At 43.6% G+C, this 22,684-nt stretch overlaps 1 protein-coding gene and 1 non-coding gene across 2 annotated transcripts; both read right to left on the bottom strand.

The window, feature by feature from the left end:
• Nucleotides 1-3,145: 3,145 nt before the first annotated feature.
• LOC143882508 (cation/H(+) antiporter 15-like) lies at nt 3,146-15,538 on the bottom strand. Its single transcript, XM_077385990.1, has 4 exons — nt 15,284-15,538; nt 14,015-14,506; nt 13,267-13,779; nt 3,146-5,301 (listed from the first exon to the last, which is right to left on the bottom strand). The coding sequence occupies exons 1-4, from the start codon at nt 15,518-15,520 to the stop codon at nt 4,018-4,020; spliced, it is 2,526 nt and encodes an 841-aa protein (XP_077242105.1). The 5' UTR covers nt 15,521-15,538; the 3' UTR covers nt 3,146-4,017.
• Nucleotides 15,539-21,192: 5,654 nt separating this feature from the next.
• On the bottom strand, nt 21,193-21,264 carry TRNAD-GUC (transfer RNA aspartic acid (anticodon GUC)). The gene has a single exon. It is a non-coding gene; the product is annotated as a tRNA-Asp (tRNA).
• Nucleotides 21,265-22,684: the final 1,420 nt, after the last annotated feature.

A 22,684-nucleotide genomic window follows, 5' to 3' on the forward strand; every position in this document is an offset into this window, starting at 1 on the left:
TAGAATAAGCAAATTCAACATAGGCTTATGATAGAACTCAATGTAATGATCATACTTATATCAAATCTAGTTTTAAATAAACATTTTAAACAAAACATTCGAACATTTAAAATATAATGATAGCCTCAAATGAACACTTACCTGGATCAAAACCACTTGATCTTAAAAAATACTAGATTCACCATTACACTGCCAAAATGGGGGCACGCATAGCCAGATTTATCCAGAAACGATGCACTTGCAAGAGAAACAGAGTTTCACCTCAAATTTCACAAGGAATAGATTGGATCCGTGTTGGATCCACAGTTTTAAAAGGTTAATCGAAACTTGAGTAAGATAGATCTAGGATTATGTATGGAAAATGAAAGCTAGGTCAGATTTAAAATCGTAATGGTCGGATCTAAGGTTTTACAACTCAGATCTAGGGTTTCGAAGGTAGAAAATGGAGTTTAGACGAGGGAGATGATGGTGGATGAAGGTATGAGCTGAAAAATAGTCAGATCCAAGCAAAGTCACTGGATCGGAGAGGATCGGAGATCGGAAATAACTAGGATCTGGCAGATTCAATCGGAGAAGACGATCAGAGGGATAGATCTGAAAATTTCAACTTCTCGATTTCCCTCTCTCTCTCTCTCTTTCTCTTTCTCTTTCTCTTTCTCTTTCTCTTTCTCTTTCTCCTTCCCTCTGCGAGAATCGGAGGTTGGATCTCCAACTAAACGATCGGAGGAATGATCGGAGGTAGAATTTTCGGCAAAAGGTCGAAGAAAAACGATCGGTGGGAGAAAAAAAAAAGAAAAAAACCCAAATCCTCTTTTGCTCTCGTTCTCTCTCTCTCTTTGAGATTTTTTCAACGAGAATGAATAGTTCCCCTCATTTTTTTGATTTTTTTGTTTATATATTTAAAAAAGAAATGTTGATATTCGCACCCTCACTTGATGAGGCGCGCGGAAAAGGATGAGGCGCGCCCGCCAGATTTGTCCTATTAGGTCCGGGCGCGCCCATCGCAGGATAAATCGCCCTCCTTCTCAACTTTATATTTAATGGCTTTATAAATACACCCCCCGGTGCAGATAAATTCGCCCCCCTTTTGGCCTGCACCGCGCTCACTCTCTTGGCTCGTTCACTGAGCAAACGCGCTCGGATCTCGACGAAATTTTACAGAGACCTACGGGAGACTTTAAGCTACCCTAGGGTTCAATTTGGAACCTCAGCTCACTGATTTGACGAGGCTTCGCACAAGCGACGTGAACTCGGGTTCGGTCAAAATGGGGTGTCTACAGACACCCATTCCAAGGTAATAACTCTAGGCTCAATTGAGTTAACGACACTCATTTCAAGGAAATAGTTCATAAGCTAATTTTTTTTATAGCGAGACCCATAAAAAATAACCATATGTTCAATTTGATAACTCTTGGTACCTGCCTTTTTATACAATTAAAGTTTCGTATCTCGACACCAACTCGCCCTTTGGCACCCTCCTTTTAAACACCTTCTAAGTCTGGTACCTTGGCAACCACCTTTTCGCGAACCCAATCAAATCTTATATCAGATGCCAACATGCATCCCCCTCCAATAAAATTTTGCATTGGGTGCCTAAAAGGCATCCCCTCAATTGTCCCTCCCAAACAAACCAATCTGCAGATTGAGTGCTCTAATAGTTAGCACTCTACGACCCAGATTATTCTTAGGCAAAAGCATGACCCCTCGATGGTCCCTCCCGACAGGCAACAGCCTGGCCCTTCATATGTCCCTCCCGACTATTAACGCGACATCCGTCCAAGACCCGCTTAACAGTCGCATGTTTTCCAAACCGTCAGCAATAGATTTCCGCTCAAGGACCTGACAGCAAGACCTCTCGGTGATGGTTGTTGCACCTAAGGACCCGATGAAGGCTTGCGCTCCTATCAATAGTCCTCATTGAGAAAATGATGTTGTGTCTCTGGCTTTGGCATTCACGTGATAAAGCACTCTCTACCATAGAGGGGCATCTATAGACACCCCCAGTATCTCGGACCGGTCCGCGAAATGCCTTCTGCGATGTTCCTGGCAAATTCCATCTTACCGTGATATAATGGTCACGGAGTCAGTTTAAGCTTTTGATTCTTACTGTCCATTTTTTACCTCAGAAAAAATTAGTCATTTAGATGGTGAGTCTTGTCTTATCAAAGTAAATGAGAAGAAAATAAACATATTCTATGTCCATAGTTTGTTGGGAAGATTGCAGAAGAAGCTAATTACAAGTCTAGATTTGTTCCAATTCAAGCTCCGTTTGGTTGCCGGATTTTTTTTGGTTCTTGGGACTTTTGTGGAATTTCCGCAGGAAACCCACGTTTGGTTACTGGTTATATAGTGGGCCCAAAATAATCCCAAGAACCAAAATAACCACGCACGAAACCCTACCCAGGAACCAAAAATAAGAAGAATTTTTTTCTTCTCAACACTTCAAGCAACCAAACAAAGCATTTTTTTCCCACCATAGTCTGGTCGCTGGGATACTTCCAGCGAGTTTTTTTTTTCCACCAATCTCCCAGGGAGTTTTTTGTTCCACAAAAATTCCAAGAACCAAAAAAATTCCGGCAACCAAACAGACCAAGCCGCTTGGATATGCAGATTTTAGAATTTAGGATTTTAGTTTGAAAACAATGTAAAAGAGGGTCATAATCTGGCTACTGGTATGCTGTCCTGGTAGCGTCTCTTGGATTTTAAGTGAGAAAACCAGGTTTTACGATTTCTAAAAGCAGGAAAAAGGGGACGATTGCCAGCTCTCTTACTGACAGAAAGAAGGGTGAGAGGTCAAAAACAAGTCAAAAACAACGGCTGGGGTCCGTTTTTTCTCGTCTCTTAGCTACAATTCTTGAAGAAATCCCATATTCTAAAATCCGCGTATCCAAACGGCGGCTATGTTTGGATTGCTGAATCCTGGCACCCTATTTCAATTCCTACTCTGATTCTTCTGTAAATGGAAAGAAAAAAAAGTAATATATATATATATATATATATTCAAAAATTACTGTAAAAAAGGTGCAAGTTGACATCGGCACCCTCATTTTAATACGCTATTTGTGAATTGATATTGGTACCCATTTAAAATCTCATTTTCAAATATGCAAAAAAAAAAAGTATTCTGTTGATGACTAAGATCATATCTTAAACAATGATATTAACAGTTCTGAATCAAAATTTATTGAACAAAATTGTACTCTGCATTAAAAAAAATAGACAAAATTGTACTCTACACGACAAACAAGTGAAGTCGTACCCTGCATTGAAAAAGACAAAAACAAAGGGGAACTGATATATTCCCTCTGTTATGTTTACTGGGTCAGCTTCCTGTAGTGTATTTATAGCTATCCTTTTACACTACAAGCAGTGGCCAAGTAAGAAAAAGTGACCATTTCGCTTGGAGGCGGTCTGGGGGGCCTTATCAGAGATAACCAAGGTATGATTAAAAATATCTTCTCAATCAATGTAGGCAAAAAGGAAATCTATGAACTGGAATTGCAGGCTATTGAAAGAAGGATCGTCCTTGCCCTGTCCATGAACTGTCTGAAATTATGGATCGAATCGGATTCAAAACTCGCGGTGGATATCATCCTTGGAATTGTACGTGTCCCTTGGAAGCAAAAACAAACCCTTAGGAAAATCAAAAGCTATCTGGATCATCTGAATTGGAGAATTTTCCATTCTTGGAGAGAAGGAAACTGCCCCGCGGATCAACTGTCAAAAAGGAATTACCCACATAAAGGCTTTCCTTCCACTGTATTTTTGGCTACTCAAAGCCTCCTTTCAGCTGTAATTGAAGACATGAATGGATCATTGTAACTTAGATTGTAAGGGCTGAAGCCCGGCCTGTCGGCCCTTATGTTCTGGCCTCTTGGCCCCCCTTGTAATGTTTCTATCTTTTTAATGTTATCTGGTAGGGGTCTTGCCTAACCCCAGCTTACCTATCCCAAAAAAAAAAAAAGTGACCAATATATCATTTCCCACAAGAAAACAGAAGAATCCAATACACAAGAATTAGACAATGTTGCCATAGCCACTCGGACCTTGCCTTCTCTGAGAACCACTCGGAGTGTCCCCAGTCCGGCGAGGATTTTGTAAGTATTGGTCAATCTCGTTTCCTGGACTGTCCGGGGTCCCAACTCCGTCATTCGGACCCGCCCCTGCATACTGCTGAACCACCAACACGGAAGCCGTGCAAGCGAAATCGGACGACGCTAGAAGGTCCCCTATCGGACCCAATTCCGGACACTCACTCCACTCCATCATCCCGGCCGTTAACGATGACAAAATCCCCTCTCCTCTCCCCACAATATACAAATCATTAATACTCCCCAACCCCCGTATCTCCGTTACCGTCTCCTCCCCGTTATTCACCACTTTCTCTACGTAAACAACCGACTCGTCGCTCACATTCTTAAGCCTAAACTCGTTCACCAACTCATCATCCATCTGTTTCTCCTGCTCCGAGTTAGTCACCATTGTTATCTCGGTCACGGTCTCCACCACCAAATCCCCCTCCAAGAACCGTAACACCGTCAGGCTAACTCTGTCATGCTCCGTCATCCGCCACGCGTACGAAAGAGCCTCTCGATCATCGGGCCCACCAAAAAAAAGCACCACCACATGATGCAACACGTGGCTTGTCGCAACCCTAGTGGTCCCACCCAGTCCCCGATCAATCAAAATTGCCACGGAACACTGAGCGTTGGCTAAGAGATTTTGATTAACGCTTCTAAAAGCGGGGTTTGTGGCCTCTAAGGCTCCATCCACCGTCTGTTCTTTGTGGAACGGTACGATGATCAACGATGCTCGTCTCTCCTCGGCGAGTGTACAAATGTCCTCGTGCATGGATGAATAAGGGGAAATAGCCGTTAACGGTTGAACGTAGACCCCAACGGCCTTTTTTTGGTACTGTTCGAATGCGTTTACAATGTGGTCCGATTGGACCTCGGCCCGGTTCAGTGTGTGCCGGTCCGGTTTTTGGGTGTTGTGGACGATTAGCATGGCTGAGGCCCGGCCTGTGAGTTCTACGAGGTGGAGGACGTACAAGAAGATGGGGGATTTTTTGGTGGGATGTGAAGCTTCGATGAGGTTAATGAGTGTGGGGACATTGCGGGGGCTGTGGATGCAGGCCAAAATCCGGAGCTCCGAGTCCAGCTTTGACCTTTGTATGGTCCGCCGCTTGTAAGGTATGAATCGCCTTGCCGGCCGGTAAACTGCGGTCACCACCGGCGTGATTATGGCGGTCATTAACAGCGACGTGAAAACCAAGAGTGCGAAGGATTCTTCGTCAAGGATCTGCACCAAGAAATGTAATTCGTAACCTAAATTTATTTCCAATTCATATTTATTCTGCTTGTGTTAGCAAATTCCTACTCTTTTCCCCAACAAAAGAAAATAGAACTCCTACCCCCAAAGGTTCAGGAACTAAGAAAATAGTAAACATGTTTTCACTTGAGTATGGGCGGCGGCACTAGGGATCACGTGCGGGGTGCAACTCGGGTTGATTTTTTGGAATTCGGGTTAAGCTTTTACCTTAAAATCGGGTTGGGTTGGGTTGGGTTGGCGTTGATTACTATTCATTTTTTAGCGAAAGCTCAACCCGACCCGACCCAAGTTGCACCCCTGAATCACATTGCTCTAAGGATTGGCTAGTGGTCTTATTCATGATATTGTACATCTTTCTTTTTTTAAATATTCTGTAGGTCCGCCTAACCACAGCTTACCCATCAAAAAAAAATTCCCTTCCATTAATTTAGGCTCTTCCGGCTAATATCATGTCTATTTACCCAACAATGATATTTCCACCCCCTTTGGATTTTCCTAAAAAATAACTGCATTTTCACCGCTTTAGTTTGTCTTTTTCTCCAAATAATGTTAAGCTATTTTTGTAAAAGAAGTCTTCTACTTTGCTGCATTTGCAAAAACAGTCTTTTAGTATGACTTACAAGTACGGTCATCACATTTGTTAAATTTTCAGTTATTGAGCAAAATACCCATGTTAAATTTTGGGAGGGGAGCGCATGTGTAATGCAGGGGGGCTGAAAATATCATCTCCCTAAATTTTTTGTCATCAAAAGACCAAAACATCCTTATATGCAAACAGACGAAATTACCTTGCAAAAAGACTAAACTACCCATGACACATTGATATGGTTTGATAGGGTGTGGGAATATCATTTCGACATATACTAGTATTCCTTAGCCCATGACATGCATAGTTTAAATAATGGGCCCCATCGCATCAAAATGTGAGTTGTGAAGTCGTGGATCCCACCCTATGCATGGGCTTTGGTGGAGAGATTGTGGGACCTACTCTATCAAAACATGAGGTTAATTGCTGGGCACCACTGACAGTGTTTTGCTTTTTCAATAAGGCTTTGTCTTTCGAAGTAAATTTGGACGTAAAATTTGTTTTATGTTCATTTTTACAACATAAAAAAAAATTTACATCCATTTTTATGTAAAGAAACAGAGCCTGAGGTAATTTCGGTCTTTTCACAGATAAGGACATTTTGGTCATTTTAGGAGTTAAAAAAATAAGGGAGCGTAAAATTACCGGTGATGACCACATCTCAATGACCCAAACTCGGTCCACAGTCCATTCTGGGGCCCTACATTTGAATTGCTTGGATCACCAAATGATGAATCCCACTTACTTTAGGGCAAGTTCTACTAGGGGTGTCTATATATTGGATCCACTTTGGATTGGATCCACCTAGGAGTGTCTATTGGATCCACCTATGTCTTGGTCATTATCCATTCAAATCTCTTATCGGACGGATTGAATTCCGAGTTCAACAGAGTGTCCTAGGACTCTAGGAGTTCCTACTTACGTTTTGCACGGTTAAAATTTTCAGAAAAGGGCGAGCATGAGCATGAGTCACAATATCAGCTACACAGTGGGCTAGGAACTAAGAGTTAATGGTTAGAGAAGAAAGAGAAGAAGATGACACCATACTTCGGAGAGATGAATGAAAAAACTCTAACAATAGGTATAGCTCAAAAAAATGGGGAAATGATAAATGCGCCCCATTTCATTACTTGAGACACCCAGCTACAGTGTAGATACACTGCAAATGGCCGAGTTGATGTACTTCACATTTGAATGAATGAAGTGACCTGATTGCCACGTACAATGCAGTTGGGTGTCCCAAGTGATGAAAAGGGCACATTTATCATTTCCCAAGAATTGCATATGGCTTATTTTTACTAAAATTTCCTTGAAATAACACTTAAATTTAAAAAAAGAATTATTAATGATGTTTTTTTTAAAGTAGTATAATAAAATCAAATTTAGCACTGCGTAACAGGGCTTTTGTTAGTTGTAAAAAAAAATTCCGACCCTATAATACTATAATAGGTTCCCGAAATGTGTCCATGGATCCTGCTAACATGTCTAGATCATGTCCATTAATGTCCATTAAAGTTCTGATTAGGATGGTACATCCTGATGGGGTATAAAAACCGCAGCCTATTAGCTGTCGACACGTGGCCCAAGGATGGCCCACTGCAGACCCCGCGTCAGCAGGGGTAGTTTGGTAATTACAGCAGATTAGGTGAGCTCGAACCTATCGCTGGCCGACACCTGTCCTGGAGTAATAACTCCTCAACTACCCCCATTTTTCCTCTATAAAAGGGCTTCCAAAGCTCATAAACAGGGTAATAACTTCTTCATCCACCATCCTAAAACTAGCTCTGCACTCTTGCTCATACTGACTTGAGTGTCAAAGGGCCTGTCCGGAGTAACACTCCGGGTTGGTCATTCTGACCTCGTTTGCTCTTTACGTAGGGCTCAGCTCCTCCACTTCGGCTCTTCGGGTCCTCCGGCTCAGCTCTTACGTCACTGTCATATCTGTTACCGATTTTAGGCTTAACAGATTGGCGCCATCCGTGGGACCCTGAACTAAAGGCTGTTCCAATCACTTTACAAAAAATGGCAGGGCGCAAGAGTGCGCGGGTACCAACCGGACGGACTACCCGTGCAGTGCTACCTTGCAGGACCCGGAGTGAGCGAATCGCCTCACAGGTGGAGGCTACTTTTGCTACAGCCGAACGGAGCCCGGCTCGTTCGGACCACCTCAATCCTACGCCCACTCCGGATCAAGTCCAAGCTCTATTTCAACAAATGACAGCTCTGGTCGGTCAGTACCAGCAGCTGATCCAAGCACCTCCCCAGCCTCCTCCAGGAGCTCCACGACCTGCACAGGAAAGGTCGCGCGCTCACGGAGGAGAGTCAGCGCGCCACGACGAAGACCGGACTCACCATTCCACAAGACAAGTCCAGCACTCCAGAGCCAGGCACGCCCATACAGAACCTCACCACCGCCGGAGATCGCGGTCTCGCCCTGTGCAAAGGCGCCGAGCTCATGAAGAGCGCGCACCACAGGCAAAATCCCGGTCCCGTCGTAGGAGTCCGGAGAGCCACTCCGGCTCTGCGGCAAGCCAATCTGTGGAAAGAAACAGGTCACCAGACCGTAAAGGTGACCCGATGCTGCAAAGAATAGAAGAGATGGACCACAGAATCGAAGAGCTGGCTAAGGATCAAAGCCGACCTGCTCCGCGGGCGTTCTCAAGCAGAACGCCGTTCACCGACGACGTGATGGGTGCCCCAGCACCCAGGGGATTTAAAATGCCTACTATCCCGCAGTATGATGGGACCACTGACCCCGTGGACCACTTGGAGACGTTCCAGACAATGATGCTCCTTCACGGAGCGTCATACGGTTTCCTCTGCAGAGCATTTCCGACGACCCTGGTAGGTGCAGCAAGGGACTGGTACTCAAGGATCAGACCGAACTCAATCAGCAACTTCGATGACTTCGGGGAAGACCTGGTCCGCCACTTCATCAGCAGTCGTAGGCCAAGAAAAACAACAGCATCTTTGATGGCCTTGCGGCAGGAGGATAATGAACCTCTGAAAGCATTCGTCAGCCGCTTCAACAGGGAGGCTCTCCAAGTGCCAAATCTGGATCCCTCGGCCGCAATGAACGCGCTCCTCGCTGGCGCTAGATCCAACGACTTCCGCCGGTCAGTAGCTCGCCAAAATCCGCACTCACTAGCAGATTTAATGGCTGGAGCTGAGGAGTATATAGCAGTGGAAGAGACATTGGCGGCCCTGGACTCGAATCGGAGGAGAACCTCTGAAGATAAAAATCCTACCAAGCAGCTTAGGGATGACAAGGCCGTCCGAAGAGAAAAGTCCCCCCAGAGGAGGGAGGTGAACTTTACCCCTCTCAACACCTCTAGGAGAAGCATACTGGCCGCAATCGAGGAAGAAGAATTCGTAAGATGGCCAACCAGAATGATCTCCAAGGGAAATAAGAGAGACCAATCAAAGTATTGTCGGTTCCACAGGGATCACGGCCACGACACGGACGAATGATGGCAGCTGAAGGAAGAAATCGAGCAGTTGATTAGCCAGGGCTACTTGAAAAAGTATGTCCGAAGTGAGCCCAAGGATAAAGGTCCCCAGGGCCGGAGCCCTCGGCGGTCACAACCGTCCCCAGCCCGGAGACAATCTCCCCCGCCGTCTAGTCCACAACCAGAGGCACACCGCTCCCAACAAAGGGGGGTCATTGGCACAATCATGAGTGGTCCGGCAGCTGGGGGAACATCATCTGCTGCTCGAAAAGCATACGCACGCCGAGTCAACACCGTGCACACATGCAGCAAGAAGATGAAGACGGACAATGAGATCTCCTTTTCAGATGCCGACGTCGACAATCTGATACTGCCACACGACGACGCCCTGGTCTTAACAATCCTCGTCGCAAACTGGGAGTTGAAGAAAATCCTAGTCGACAACTGGAGTTCGGCCGATATTTTGTACTATCATGCTTTCGAGAGAATGATGATAGGTGACGACCGCTTAAGGCTGGCGAACTCAGATCTGTTCAGTTTTTCAGGAGAGGTCGTCAAAGTGGAGGGACAGATTGAACTCCCAGTCCTCGTGGGAAAGCCGCCGTGCCAAGCTTTTTAGCCATGGTCAACTTCCAAGTAGTGAGGGCCACTTCGGTCTATAACGCTATCTTGAGACGACCCGGGCAGAGCTTAATCCACGCAGTCGCTTCAGCGTATCACCAGAAAATGAAGTTCATAACGCCAAACGGCGTGGGTGAGGTCAGAGGAGATCAACCACAGTCCAGGGAGTGCTATGCCATGGCACTCAAAAGGCAAAGATGCACTGGAATCCTTGCCAATTGAACTACTTGATCTGAGAGACGAAGCACAGGTGACTGAACCCGCCGAAGACCTCAGAAAATACTATCAGTAGTAGACCACCCGACGTGGAAGTGACTTTGTAAATATCTGCTGAATGTGAATGACAAGCTCTTTTGCAAATCTCTTCGTACTCATTACTTGAAAACCCAGTTCGCTAAAACTTGGGTACTCATCAAATTGGAAACCCAGTTCACTAAAACTAGGGTACTCGACGCTTGGTTCGCCACGGCTCGTCTTTGCAAAGACCGGGAGCGCACTCCTAGTCCGGAACCAGTCCGGATGCAAAAACCAAAGCTCCTCGGAAACCCAGTTCACTAAAACTTGGGTACTCATCAAATTGGAAACCCAGTTCACTAAAACTAGGGTACTCGACGCTTGGTTCGCCACGCCTCGTCTCCGCAAAGACCGGGAGCGCACTCCTGGTCCGGAACCAGTCCGGATGCCAAAATCAAAGCTCCTCGGAAACCCAGTTCGCTAAAACTTGGGTACTCATCAAATTGGAAACCCAGTTCACTAAAACTAGGGTACTCGACGCTTGGTTCGCCACGCCTCGTCTCCGTAAAGACCGGGAGCGCACTCCTGGTCCGGAACCAGTCCCGATGCAAAAACCAAAGCTCCTCGAAACTCAGTTCGCTAAAACTTGGGTACTCATCAAATTGGAAACCCAGTTCACTAAAACTAGGGTACTCGACGCTTGGTTCGCCACGGCTCGTCTCCGCAAAGACCGGGAGCATACTCCTGGTCCAGAACCAGTCCGGATGCAAAAACCAATGCCCCTCGGAAACCCAGTTCGCTAAAACTTGGGTACTCATCAAATTGGAAACCCAGTTCACTAAAACTAGGGTACTCGACGCTTGGTTCGCCAAGGCTCGTCTCCGCAAAGACCGGGAGCGCACTCATGGTCCGGAACCTGTCCGGATGCAAAAACCAAAGCTCCTCGAAAACCCAGTTCGCTAAAACTTGGGTACTCATCAAATTGGAAACCCAGTTCACTAAAACTAGGGTACTCGACGCTTGGTTCGCCACGGCTCGTCTCCGCAAAGACCGGGAGCGCACTCCTGGTCCGGAACCAGTCCGGATGCAAAACCCAAAGCTCCTAGGAAACCCAGTTCACTAAAACTAGGGTACTCGACGCTTGGTTCGCCACGGCTTGTCTCCGCAAAGACCGGGAGCGCACTCCTAGTCAGGAACGGGCCCGGGCAGAAAACCAAACCCTTGCCAAAACCCAAGTTCAATAAAACTTGGTCATCCTAAGCCGTTCAGAACATCTCCAGCCGGACTGGATATGACGCGTCTCGCTAAACGACAAAAATCAGTCCGGCTTGGCAAATTCCGGACTGACTCCCAGGCCGGACTGACAAATTCCGGACTGACTCCCAGGCCGGATTGACGCCTTGGCCGCACTGAATTTCCAGCCGAACTGGATATAGCGCAAAGTGCTACACGACAAAATCAGTCCGGCCCAAGCCGGACTGGATATGACGCGTCTCACTACACGACAAAATCAGTCCGGCCCAAGCCGGACTGACAAATTCCGGACTGACTCCCAGGCCGGACTGACAAATTCCGAACTGTTTCTCCAGCCGGACTGATAAATTTCGGACTGTTCCTCCAGCCAGACTGATAAATTCCGAACTGTTTCGCCAACCGGACTGACAAATTCCGGACTGTTCCTCCAGCCGGACTGACAAATTCCGAACTGTTTCTCCAGCAGGACTGACAAATTCCGGACTGTTTCGCCACCCGGACTGACAAATTCCGGACTGTTTCTCCAGCCGGACTGATAAATTCCGGACTGTTCCTCCAGTCGGACTGACAAATTCCGAACTGTTAATTCCGGACTGTTCCTCCAGCCGGACTGATAAATTCCGGACTGTTCCTCCAGCCGGACTGATAAATTCCGGACTGTTTCTCCAGCCGGACTGATAAATTCCGGACTGTTTCGCCAAGCCGGACTGATAAATTCCGGACTGTTTCGCCAGCCGGACTGACAAATTCCGGACTGTTCCTCCAGCCGGACTGACAAATTCCGGACTGTTTCTCCAGCCGAAATTCCGGACTGTTTCGCCATCGGACTAACAAATTCCGGACTGTTTCTCCAGCCGGACTGATAAATTTCGGACTGTTCCTCCAGCCGGACTGATAAATTCCGGACTGTTCCTCCAGCCGGACTGATAAATTTCGGACTGTTTCGCCAGCCGGACTGACAAATTCCGGACTGTTCCTCCAGCCGGACTGACAAATTCCGAATTGTTTCTCCAGCCGGACTGACAAATTCCGAGCAGCAAATTCCGAACAGAGATGTAACTCACCACACTTCCCAAGTCATCACAATGGCTTAGAGAACTAGGGGGCAACTGATGGGGTATAAAAACAGCAGCCTATTAGCTGTCGACACGTGGCCCAAGGATGGCCCACTGCAGACCCCACGTCAGCAGGTGTAGTTTGGTAATTACAGCAGAGTAGGTGAGCTCGAACCTATCGCTGGCCGACACCTGTCCTGGAGTAATAACTCCTCAACTACCCCCGTTTTCCCTCTATAAAAGGGCTTCCAAAGCTCATAAACAGGGTAATAACTTCTTCATCCACCACCCTAAAACTAGCTCTGCACTCTTGCTCATACTGACTTGAGTGTCGAAGGGCCTGTCCGGAGTAACACTCCGGGTTGGTCATTCTGACCTTGTTTGCTCTTTACGCAGGGCTCAGCTATTCAGCTCCTCCACTTCGGCTCTTCGGGTCCTCCGACTCAGCTCTTACGTCACTGTCATATCTGTTACCGATTTTTGGCTTAACACATCCATCTGACCGTCTATCTCCATTAACACCCATAAGTTGTTTTTTTTTTTTTTTTTGCCGAATAGGCTTCCGAATGCAAATATAATTTCCATTTTTAGGGGTATGTGGGTGTTATTAGATTAATCTTCTCTTCTCTCTTCTCATACTGATGTCAATTTTCTCCTAATCCCCCTTTCAGAATACTAAACAACAAAAGAAAGAAAGAAATATGCAGGAGTTCATAAGTAGGAGTGTTTGAGTTACCTGTTGATCCCTGCCGACGTTGAGGACTATCATTTCAATGAGGCCTTTGGTGTTCATCAGCATTCCAAGCGAAAGCCCTTCCCGGAAAGGCATACAGTAGAAGTGCGCGATCATCATCGTCCCCACAACCTTCCCCGTGCACGCTAACAGCACTGTCAGCAGCAAAAAACCCCATGTCGAAAAATCCTTCAGAGCAAACAGATCTGTTTTCAGACCACTAATGGCAAAAAAAAGTGGAAGAAGTAACCCTGAAACGAAATCTTCCAATTTCTCCATTAACGACAGCCCCAACAGCCCGTTCGGTATCACCAGCCCAAATACAAATGCCCCAAAAATAGAATGAATTCCAATGGCGTCTGTTATAAACCCACTCGCCATTACACCCGTTAATATCATGCAAATGTAGAGCTCGTCCACGGTCTCTCCCTCTGGCGTCTTCTGTAAAATCCACCATATCGATGGCCGGACGACGAAGAAACAAAACAAGACAAATGCAGCTCCGGAGAGCACCACCTGTTAGAAGTATAAATTATCACATGGTATCAGTTATTACCTTGGGGCGGGGTCTGAGTTCAAAACCCAACAACTCCTTGATATTAAAAATCCATGTGTGGTGGCCAATGTGTAGGGTCAACCCAAAAAAGGAAGGTCACAGGTGAGGGGGAGTGTTAAAGTATAAATGAATAAATAAAACCATCTCTACCAGCTTAAGCTTTTGGAATTTGGAGTAACTGGTTGTTTCACATACCCATAGAGAAGCCAAGATGAAGCCTTCTTTCTGCGTGAGGGCGATGGATAGGGCTAACAAGATCCAAGCACATATGTCGTTGATAATGGCGGCCGACATGGAGATCTTTCCGAGCTCTGTGTTGAGGAGTTTGAGCTCTGCGAGGATACGGGCAAGGACGGGGAAGGCAGTGACAGAGAGAGCGACGCCGAGGAAGAGGAGGAAAGGGCCTTGAGGGACGTTTTTGGTGATGACATTTTTGAGAAGAAAGGAGGCGGAGGTGCCTATGATGAAAGGGAGGATCATGCCGGCCAGAGCCACAATTACTGCCCTTCTTCCGGTCCGCCGAACCATTGTTATGTCCATCTCTACTCCGACCAAGAAGAGGAAGTAGAGGAGGCCAACATTGGCCATCGTCTCCAGAATAGTGACACTTCTTATGGGGAACAGCTTGGAAGCCAGCCAACCCTTACTGACACGTCCCAGGCACGACGGACCTAATAGTATGCCACCCTACCACCACCAACACCACATATCAGAAAGGAATAGAAATTATGTCTTACTTAGAGGAGGAAATGAAATTTTCACCTCCCTCTTTGAGAGGGGCTGTAGAGGGGTGCAACGTGGGTGACGGATTTAACCCAATTTGGTGTCAGATTTGATTGGCATTTCCTTGAGTTGTATTAGCTTAGGGTTAGGAAAAGGCAACCTAATTTAATTTCGGGTTGGGTTATGGTTGAGGCCTTGGGTAACCCGATCTCTGTCCTCTAATTTTAACATGATTTTCCAAATATTAAGGTTAGGGTTGAGAAATTTAGAGGCAAGTTGGGTTAGAGTTGACAATCCACAACCTAGGCCCGAGTTGCACCCCTAACTATTTACCTAAGGTGAAGTAAATTAATTATATGAAATAAAATTTTCACCTCGTTTTGTTTGTCGAATTCTAAAAGTGAGTTTATTTTCTAAAAATACAGAAAAGGTGGTGGAATTGCCATATCCCAGTATTTATTTGTGTCCCCTGTTTTTATACTTAATTGACAATTTTCAGATGTTGTATCATACCACTTTATTTGAAAATAATTTGAGTTTATTTTCTAAAAAGACAAAGAAAAGGTGGTGGAAATGCAATATCCCAGTAATTATTTATGTCCCCTGTTTTATACTTAATTGACAATTTTCAGATGTTGTATTATACCACTTTATTTGCAAATAATTTGAGCTAGGGGAAATAGAGGCATTGCCATGTTTTGTTTAAATTAGAAAAAGAGAAAGGAAGAAGAAGATGCTTACGAGGATCTCGGCGATAACCCTAGGCTGGCGAAGGGGTTTGAGAATGAAAACCAAAATCCTAGTGGTTACAACGATGAGAGTCAATTGCAAGATGAAAAGAGGAAGTGAATATTGCAAAGGGTCATCCCCGTCCCAAATCCCATCGGTGGTGATCATTGTACTTGAATAACACACCACTTGGCTATTTCCTATAATATGCCTAGGAGTACCATCTGTGGACGAAACTGAGTTCGCCATTGTTAACACACTTCTATTTCACAAGAACCTTGTAAGGGAGAGAGAGAGAAGAAAAAAGAAGGAAGAACTTCAAATTAGAGAGATGTATTTGACCACTAAGTTCAATGATTTACTATTTTTATCGTTTTCTCTTGAATTTCGGTCCCCCCTGCTAAATCTGTTTACGGCTGCCACTAATCTTCAATTTTTTCAGCAACAAATAGCTTAATCTTTGGATCAGGTGGTAAGAAAACTAGTGGGTCAGAATATGAGAGCCACCTCCTTTTTTTTTAGTTATTTTGACACGAGGATCTTTGAATCTTGTGATAAAAAAAAAACATGCAAAAGATGAGCCATTGATCTGTCATCATAGCCATGGGTCCCGCAGGACCCATAATGGAAATGCTACAGCTTCGAATGCAATCATACATCTAGAAACCATCCAGCGTTTCTCCGGGAGATTTTTAGGCTCTTGATTATTCGACAATGGGTAGTGTACATTTGATGTTTAACGCTTACAAAGTTAAAAATAATAATATTTGGGAAGACATATATTCACCCCCCTTGTTTTTGCTTGGGTCAGCTCCCTCTAGTGTATTTATGACTACTCTTCTACACTAGAGGGGACTATACCTACTAAAAAGGTGATTACACCATTTCCTGCATGGTTCTAGTTCTAAAAAAAGAGAACAATATAAATTAGGGGAAGATAGTCTTTGTCTTTTCAAATAATTAGAGAGAATTAAGAATTGATAAGTGTGCAAATATGAAGTTGATAAGTCTTCGTCTTAATATTTCCCTAATATTAAGCCGATTAAAGGTCCTTAAATCCACAAGTAAAACTCAAGATGTATTCCAGGAAAAAAAAAAAAAAAAGACCGGTCTATTGGCAACGGTTTTTTTGTTCGTCGCAAACACTAAATTAATTTATTTTTTTCAAAAATAATATGTATTGGTGGCAGTTTACTGCTGTGGTTAATTGTTGACAATAGGCAATGGTCGCTATTTCTTTGAACTAGCGACACATTTTATCGAGACGGAAGTTTTTTTTTTTTTTTGTCACTAATTACTTCTAATGATGTATTTTATCCGTCGCCCATATTATCTACATATCTTGTAGAGTAAATTGACATTAAGGAGTACAAGGTATGTCAACCCGGCCCCATGCATGAATCATGATGACCTTTTTCAGTTCAAGCGATTATCAGAACATTGATCCAAAACCATTTTTCTAATGAGCCTTGCTGAGGATGGATCTTCGACATTTGGATGATTAGAATTGCCCAATCAAGGTTGCTTTTTTAAAACCAGATATATGGTTTGAATTATGAACAATTTCACGAGAAAAAAAATTCCACGAAATCAATTTCAGGTTCCCACGCATGTTCATCTTTTCAATAAAAAAAAAATTCTAAGAACTATATATGTTGGGATGCATATCGGTCATATCGATTTATACCCTTAAAATCTCCCAATTTAGACAAGAACTCGGTCATGGTAGAAGGAGTCAACTCGGTGAGCCAATGTGCTTTGATTGACAATGTAGGGAAAAAGCTGAGACTCGGACGGAAACTCTGCCCAGGAAAAATCCAATCCAGGGCAGGTCGAGGAATGAGTCGGGGAGTTTCTACAAGGAGAAGAAGAAAGAAATAAAATGTGGGAAATGTTATCAGCACAACAATATTTTGATATTTGCACAAACCCAGCTGTCTTTTCTTCTTTAATCGGCTCAATTACCTTTTTGACAGCTTTTAAAACACTAAAAGACAAGATGGGTTAGCGAAAATATCAAAATAAGGTTGTGCTGATATCATTTCCTTCAAAGATTTGAGACTAGTTTCCTCTCCCATTCATGAACATAGCAAGCAACATACATAGAGCCTTGCATCAATCAACCACAAAAATAAAAGAAAACCGCTCATATAGCCTTCCCAAGTAATAGAACTCACTTCACTCTCAACACCTTATTCAAGCTACTTTGAAAATCGAGTATTTGTGTAAGGATCGACAATCGCCAGAGCATAGAGGCCTTGGGCTGGTGTCAGACCCAGGTGGCCTTTTCTTAGTAATCTCCAAGAGGATACAGATGAAGATAGCTATAAGTGCAATTCCTACTGTTGGGGGAGTGAAACCAAAGAGGAGCTTCTGGGTGACAAGGGGGGGTTTGTCTTTCAATATGGATTGCCACAAAGGGAGAGAATTGGTCGCCATTATTTTTATTTTTTTAGGCGAGCAAAGCCTCTTAGCTTTCAGCTGATCGAGAAAGAGCACATCCTTTTATTTGCCTTGCTAATTAAAAAACATGACCCCGGAGCAGGGTGGGAATATCAAAACGAGGGGTAAGACATATATTGGCTTTAATGATTGTAACTACCAGCTTGTTTCCACATACACACGGATCTCTCGTGATAAGAAAACTAAAAGGTGGCCCTTTGTCTGTAATTTCTGAATGAATGTGAACGAAATGAGGATTTCGCTTCCTATGTTGATTCTCTAATAATGAGATTTTAGAGGCTGTGTGGGGCATAAATCCATGTTTTCTTTTATAGAGTTGCGGTGGGGCCCACTTCATAAGATGATCCAAACCGTTCATTTGTTGCGCGAAGATGTAAAGAAGTTTTACCCAGAAAATCATTTCCAGAAAATAATCCTAACCCTCCAATCTGCAGAAGTTTCTATAATGTGCAGTCCCTCTTCAGATTGGAGGGTTAGGATCATGTTTTTTTTTTTAATTATTTATCATATGCATACAGGATGTCCCATCTAGATGGGAATCAGATCATACGAGTCATCTTAAGATCTCCCGTGTTTGGTCGCACATAGATGCCCCCTGTGTCCTCTTCTATGAGACAGACATTGTTGCTTTTTATACCTTTCTTGTTTTTTCTTTTTTTTTTTTGGGAAAATTACATTTACACCCCCTCTAGTTTCTGACACATCCACTTCCACCCCTATAATTTAAAACGTGACAAATACACCCATGTAGTTTCAATTTATTTAAAGTAGGCCCCCTCAGTTGAAGGTTCATCCATAGATTGAAGGGTTAGATGATCCGATGGAGCTGATTTTTTGGGCACACCCTATCTATGTCAGGACCCATCAAATGAACGCTTTGTATCATCCAAATAATGTGGGCCCATATCTGAATCCAAACACTACAAAAAAATCATCCAAATAATTAGCTCCATCAGATCATCCTAACCCTGACATAGATAGGGTGTGCCCAAAAGATCAGCTCCATCAGATCATCCTAACCCTGACATAGATAGGGTGTGCCCAAAAGATCAGCTCCATCAGATCATCCTAACCCTTCAATCTGTGAACAAACCGTCAACTGAGGGGGCCTACCTTATACAAATTGAAACTACAGGGGTGTATTTGTCACGTTTTAAACTATAGGGGTGAAAGTCGATATGTCAGAAACTAGAGAGAGTGTAAATGTAATCTTTCCTTCCTTTCTTTTTTCCCATTGAACCTAGTCTGCCTTAGCAAAACTCTGTTTTGCATAGCATTTTTTTTGAAAACAACACGTTGTATTAGTGCTGATACTCTGTTTAAAACTTATACAATGAAAAAAATGGCAGACGTTTTAAACACTTTTAAAACGCATTGCATTTTAAATGTTTTGATTCTTTTGAACACCTTTATGGCCAAAATGCCAATTTTTCCGCCACCATATTTTGTAAATGACAAAAATTTTAACTTATTGTTTCCGTTTTTTTTACCACGTTTTTTTTTTTTTTTTTAACAAATACGGTATTAAACTCGAATTTTTGCCTGTCACGTTTTTTCCCCGAATCTGCCAACTATGGTCTGCTGCCTAGGGGTTTAAAAAAGAGAAATTTTATATTTGCCCTCTTTTCTTCCAAGGCCAACCCCTCTAGTGTATTTATGATTTTATGATTAGTCTTTTAAACTACAACTGTCCACAAGGATGGCCTGGGAAAAAAAAAGGGGTGAATATATCATTTCCTTCAAAAAATTACACATGGGATGGGCAGTGACATATTCCACGCCTTTACTTACTTGAGAGTTGAGAAGGCCCCCTATGGTGTATTTGTGAAACATGACTACTCTTTTATGTTAGAAGACGGTGGCCCGGAGAAGAAAAAGAGGCGATTATATCAATTCCTTCTGTTCTTATGCCCCTTTGTAGGACTCAAAAAATTGCACGCGTGGGTCGGGCCGGGTCAACCCGCGGGTGATGCGGGTCATTTTTGCGGGTCAGAATTTTGGTGACCCGCGCGGCCCGCGGGTGGGCCGGGTCAACCCTTGGGTCACCCGCAAATTCAAACAATAGTTTATTTTGGAAAATATTATCACTGGACACTGGATTTTGATGGGGGGGTAATGGCCGGCACGGTGGGATGATCCAAACCGTCCATTAGATGGCCACAGCCTAAATAGGTTGTGCCCCAAATCAATACAAGAAATCCAAAAAAGCATCTTTCTTTTGAGGTAAACGACTTTTCTTCTCATAAACATCAACAAAAAAACAATCTCCTTAGTTTTCCAACTTGAGTTCTTCACAAATTCTGCTCAGTTGTTCAGATCTGATGAATCTAGAAATCTTCTATTGGTATCTGGTCTGAAGTAGGAGACGAAAATGGGTGGAAAACGCAGAGAGAAAGAGAGGGGGGGAAGATGAAATTTGGATTCTAAAGGCAGATCAGACAAACAGCATTTGAACAAACAAATAGGCAAAAGCAAATGAGTTTTCTATTTTATTTTTTTATGGTTTCAGCATTTGTTTTTTTACTTCATCTGCTGAGAATCTCACTCTTGCAACGTCCTTTTTTTCTCTTTTTAATTCCTTTCGTGGTCTTCAATCTGTTTGCCAATTGGGTTTTTACCCTTTTGGAAAGTTATATATATTCACCCCCTTTTCTTACCTGGGACACCCCCCTCGAGTCTATTTATGAATTATCTTTTTCTATTCTGGTCTCCTTGGTCAATGGTCATGACTCATGATGTTTTTGCAGGGATTTCCATCCCTCATCAATTTCACGTCTACCCTCTCATTAATGAACGGAAGGAAAGTAAGGGTATTTTGGTAATTTACATGAAATCCTAAATTACTTCACCTAAATTATAGGTGGGGCCTAAAATGATCTAAACCATTTATCTGCTGGGCCATGTTCTGAAAATCTTTTTTTTGTCATGATTCATCCATAGGGGGCCCTCTATGTAGGAAATACACAGACACTACCTGTATAACAGCTCAATTTTTCGAATATTTTAGAGTTATTCTTGGTAAACGAGAGACATAGAAAGAGACGCGGGTTGACCCGACCCGACCCGTGTTTTTGCGGGTTGGGTCACCCACGGATTAGTTTTGAGGGGTCACTAAAACTCTGACCCGTGCCCGCAAATTTGCGAGTGGGTGGAGTCGACCCGTGGGCACGGGTTGCTTTTGCGAGGTCTAGATGGCCTCAATAGCCAATCGAATAAGTGGTTAATAAAGAATGGGTGGCTTTATAAAAACAAGGAGAGTGGATATCAATCCCTCAAGAAGTACGCTTAGATGGCCTCAATCGCCAATCGAATAAGTGGGTTAATAAAGAATGGGTGGCTTTATAAAAAAAAAAAAGGAGAGTGGATATCAATCCCTCAAGGAGTACGGAGCAAAATTTTAACGCCTTTGGGGTCTGAGTCTGCCTAACCCTGCTTACCCATCAAAAAAAACAGGTTAACGCCGTTGCCGGGGATCGAACCCGGGTCACCCGCGTGACAGGCGGGAATACTCACCACTATACTACAACGACTTCAATTGATATGTGTTTCCCCTTTATGTTATAACTTCTTATTTTAAAGCCATGTGATAACTCTACAGAGGGCTGTTATTTGCTTTATGGTTTATTTTTCTCCTTAAAATAATAGAGGAAAGTGTTTCTACTCGGTCCCCTAGATAAGCTTATCTACTCCTCCCTTTAAAAAAATACAGTGGGCCCACGCTATTTGGATGATCCAAAGCATTCATTTGATAGGTCTTAACATAGATAGGGTGTGCCCAAAAAATCAGCACCAAAGGGTCATCCTAGCCCTTCGTTTTGTTGGGCACACCGTGTCCAAAATGGACGCATATAAACGTGGACGTTTATATGTGTCCAAAATGGGCACCACAAGGCACTACAAAACGAAGGGCTAGGATGACCCTTTGGTGCTGATTTTTTGGGCACACCCTATCTATGTTAAGACCTATCAAATGAATGCTTTGGATCATCCAAATAGCGTGGGCCCACTGTATTTTTTTAAAGGGAGGAGTAGATAAGCTTATCTAGGGGACCGAGTAGAAACACTTTCCTCAAAATAATACTGTGCGGCTAAGATATAGGTGCGGAGCCACTTGTTTATTGATCCGAATAATTCATATGCTAAGCCCCGTTATGGGTGGGCCCTGGCCTTCAAATCTCTTCCAATGAATGCTCCAAACAATTTCATTTATGAAAATTTTGTTAGTATTTTAAATACTAAAAATGAAAGAAACATTTGCTTTTGAAAAAGATTCTTTTTTGCTTTTGAATTTCCCACCCAAAATTTGAAATTTTCAAATTGATTCTATTCTCTTGTACTTTCCCACCAATATCATTTAAACTTTTGAAGGTAGCTCTCTTACCTCTTAAAAGTTTAGTCCAAGATGGGAAGTTGAGAAAAATTCTCTCATCCATATAAGAGGGAGTGTTGAGCAAAGGCTTGGGCCTTTCAAGGGCATTCAATTTGTTTGCCTTTGGTGTTTTACAAAGAACAAGATCAAATAAATAAAAAACACACACACGCGCGCGCGCGCCGAGCCGAGCCGAGCCGTGCCGTGTCGGGGCGCGGGTGCGGGTGGGTGTCTGTGTTGGGTTGGCTAAACGGATTTTTTATTTATAAATCCAACGGTCATGTCTCTTTAGTTTTAACTTAATCCAACCGTTACAACCCTCTTAAGTAACGGCAATTTTTTAAATGACGTTTTTAAAAAAGGTGTCTCTTCTGTTTTAAAGAGGTGTCTTCAACAGACACGTTTTCTCTATAAAAAGATATTGTTTCCAACGTCTTGAAACACAGTTCTTACATCTGTTTTACATCTGTTTTAGAATCTCTCTTTAAACAGATAGACGAGCCTTTCATCTCTGCTGATTCGTTTTTCCATCTCTATTGAGTCGTTTGCAAAAACAGAACAGTTTCCTTCCTGTTATTTTT

This window comes from Tasmannia lanceolata, unplaced genomic scaffold (assembly GCF_043159265.1).
Source record: "Tasmannia lanceolata isolate RefF3 unplaced genomic scaffold, GAP_Taslan_0.1 ptg000008l, whole genome shotgun sequence".
NCBI lineage: Eukaryota > Viridiplantae > Streptophyta > Magnoliopsida > Canellales > Winteraceae > Tasmannia > Tasmannia lanceolata.